The sequence below is a fragment of the Sorghum bicolor genome, chromosome 2, assembly GCF_000003195.3.
Source record: "Sorghum bicolor cultivar BTx623 chromosome 2, Sorghum_bicolor_NCBIv3, whole genome shotgun sequence".
Lineage (NCBI taxonomy): Eukaryota > Viridiplantae > Streptophyta > Magnoliopsida > Poales > Poaceae > Sorghum > Sorghum bicolor.
This window is the reverse complement of record NC_012871.2, coordinates 57,498,415-57,501,667: the sequence shown is the minus strand read 5'-3', so window position 1 is coordinate 57,501,667 and position 3,253 is coordinate 57,498,415. Positions and strand designations below refer to the sequence as shown.

General features: G+C 49.2%; 1 protein-coding gene across 1 annotated transcript; it reads left to right on the top strand.

Moving 5' to 3' along the window:
* Positions 213 to 2,725, top strand: LOC8056196 (homeobox-leucine zipper protein HOX25). The gene is made up of 3 exons (XM_002462266.2): positions 213 to 803; positions 893 to 1,338; positions 2,102 to 2,725. Exons 1-3 carry the CDS (start codon positions 683 to 685, stop codon positions 2,486 to 2,488), a joined length of 954 nt encoding a protein of 317 aa, XP_002462311.1. The 5' UTR covers positions 213 to 682; the 3' UTR covers positions 2,489 to 2,725.

The following is a 3,253-nucleotide window of genomic DNA, read 5'->3' as shown; positions in this document are numbered from 1 at the left end:
ATCAAATTTCCAATGATTTTAAACTATTTATTATCAGCAAATTTTACAAATTCAACCAGCTGAAAATATTTTTATAAAATTCTAACGTATAGAAGAAGACGAATATGCCTTAATCCTCGAATAAGACAACAAAACACCTCACCAAATAAAAGGGCATTTCGGTCATAGAGACCCGAACCCTCCGAATGCTCTTCTATAAATTCCACCCCTCTTCCAAGCTTCAGAGTTTACCGGTTAACCCACACAAATTGCCGCCACCACCACTGGACACGACATCGTACAACCCCAGCCTCATTCCAGTGGGGCCGCATCTCAGATCTCTGGTGGTGGACGACACCCGCCGGCCGGCCAGCTTCTCCGGCCAACCGTTCCCCGCGCAAAACTTGCACTGACGAAGCCTGGTACCTTCTCATCCGGCGGCGGCGGGGCCATGGGGTTCTCGCTGTACCCCACCAAGTCGTCGACGCGCATGCCGTGGAGCACCAGCTTCTTCCGCCACAAGTTCCCCGCCGCCGCCGCCGCCGCGCCCTCCTTCTGATCAGGCTAGCTCCGGCCGCCTGGCGACCTCCGTGCCGTGCTTCAACAAGAGGACAAGAGGTGGAGGAGCATACTGCATACATACAGACGTTCAGTACATACATAGAGTTTCTTTTTTTTTTTGGTTCGTGTTAGTCCTTGGTGCATGGACTACGCTCGTAGCATGATCAGCAGCTCCGCTGTGCCATTCCGTGCTGCCGGCGACGGCGATGGCGGCGGACAGGTGTTTCTCTTTGGCGGCCGCGGCGGCGGCGGATTCCTTCGAGGTCAGTGATGGTGACGGCGGTTATCTGATTGAAGCGCAACTTATTTCTTGGAACATGCGTGGCTCATGCCCTCTCGTCGTCATATGCAGGATTGCCGTTGGTGGGTGGCGCCAGCGCTGCTGCCGGTGCGGCGGCGGACGGCCGGCGCAAGCGGGCGTTTCAGCTAACGACGGCGCACGAGGAGCCGCAGCTGGAGCTGGGCGACGACGAGCTGTGCGGCGGCTTCGACTACGAGCTCCTCCACGGGCCGCAGCAGCAGGAGCGGACGAAGCGGCGGCTGACGGCGGAGCAGGTGCGGGAGCTGGAGCTGAGCTTCGAGGAGGAGAAGCGGAAGCTGGAGCCCGAGCGGAAGAGCGAGCTGGCGCGAAGGCTCGGGATCGCGCCGCGCCAGGTGGCCGTGTGGTTCCAGAACCGCCGCGCGCGCTGGAGGACCAAGCAGCTGGAGCAGGACTTCGACCGCCTCAGGGCCGCGCACGACGACCTCCTCGCCGGCCGCGACGCGCTCCTCGCCGACAACGATCGCCTCCGCTCACAGGTGATCATCCTGATCGAATTGGTAGATTTATTTGTTTGAAAAGGAAATTGACTAGGGCCTTGTTTAGTTCCAAAATATTTTACAAAATAGACACTATAGCTTTTTCGTTTGTATTTGACAAATATTGTCCAATCATGGACTAACTAGGCTCAAAAGATTTGTTTCGTCAATTCCGACCAAACTGTGCAATTAGTTTTTATTTTTGTCTATATTTAGTACTTCATGCATGTGTCTAAAGATTCGATGTGACGGGGAATCTGAAAAATTTTGCAAAATTTTTTGGGAACCAAACAAGGCCTAGATGTGGATGCATCTTTATAGATGCTTTCCTAAAAGTATGAACTTCGGGCGTTCCTAAACTTGCCACGCCGCAAGCATATTCTCTCCTAGTATACACCCGTGTAGGCTAGGCCTAGCATCTAGGGGTATCTCGATTAAAAATTGAACAGAGCAGCAGACTGCGGGATTGATAACAATCCGACGGATGAATCAGGTCAATCTCTAATCATGCATAATCAAGAATCCGAAACCAGCATTGATTAGTAGGGCCACTGTGTTGAGCCAGAGCTAGACGCTGCATTATTTCACATGTCACTGCCAGTTGCTGTTCATGTATGTTTCGGTGCCTGAACCTGATCAGGTCATCAAGAAGAGTATCATTTTGTGTAATCATACACAGTCAATGTAAAACCCCTCAAAGAAGGTTTCTATTTCATTTTCATCAGTGTTATATACTTATACATATCGCCATTCGTATCATCAGGTGATCACGTTAACTGAGAAACTGCAAGCGAAGGAGTCGTCGGCGTCAGAGCCGGAAGAGTTTACAGTTGCCACTCAAGAGACAGCCTATGCTCTTTTCGAAGAAGACAAGCTCTGCCTCTGCTCCGAGATCGCCACCGGCAGCACTGCAGCGGCGGCGCCAGGGAGCAACGACAGCCCGGAGTCCTACTTCGCCGGTGCGTGCTCGCCTCCGTCGTCGCCAGAGGACGACGGCTGCGGTGGCGCCGACGACCGCACCTTCTTCCTCCCGGACGCCCTGCTCGCCACGGGCGTGGAGGAGAGCCTCGAGCGCGCTGCCGAAGAGGACGATGGCGCTGGGACGCAGCTCAACAACTGGGCATGGTTATGGAACGATCAGCAGTATTAGGGAATGCACGCATGATATTATTGCAGTGCAAATTTGGTCTCGAGCTTTGCTGATGTTGATACGGTGTATTCTGCTAATTGGCCAGGTGGTTGATTTATGCCTCCACATTGTTCACTGACATTTCTCACATCAGTAACGTTTGAGGTGTAAAATGGCCAAAGCTGGGCCGGATATGTAACTAAATGGAGAACTAAATTACTTTGAATAAATGGGCCAAGGCCCTTGTTTTGACTCTCAGAAAATATGGACCTTTCCTAGGCCAAGGAAATCTTTGTTGGTGGATACGAACCACCACGGTTGACACAAATTTTTTTTTTGAGATGACAATTAAGGAGTATTTAGAATCGGAGGGAGTATTTATAATTTAGGTCGTCTTCAAATCAGTTCTTCATATTTGGTGCATAATAACCTGTAAGAACAGTTTGTAGGTTTCACAAAGTAATAAAATGCAGAGTAATTTGAGGCAAACATGCACATCATTTCAAAAGTCTAATAAGAAGCATCGGTGTCGTCTAAACGACCCGAATCATACATACTCCGTTCATCCCAAATTATAAGACGTTTGACTAAATATATATTATAAAATATAATAATTATATCATATAATTAGTATTATTGTAAAGATCTTTGAATCTAGTTTTTTAACAAATTTATTTGAATATATAAATATTATACATCTTTTTTATAAATCGAGTTAAACTTGTGGTATGTTATTGTTGCGTCACACTGGACCGCATGTGTCTCCAACAGTTTCGAAATCCGGAG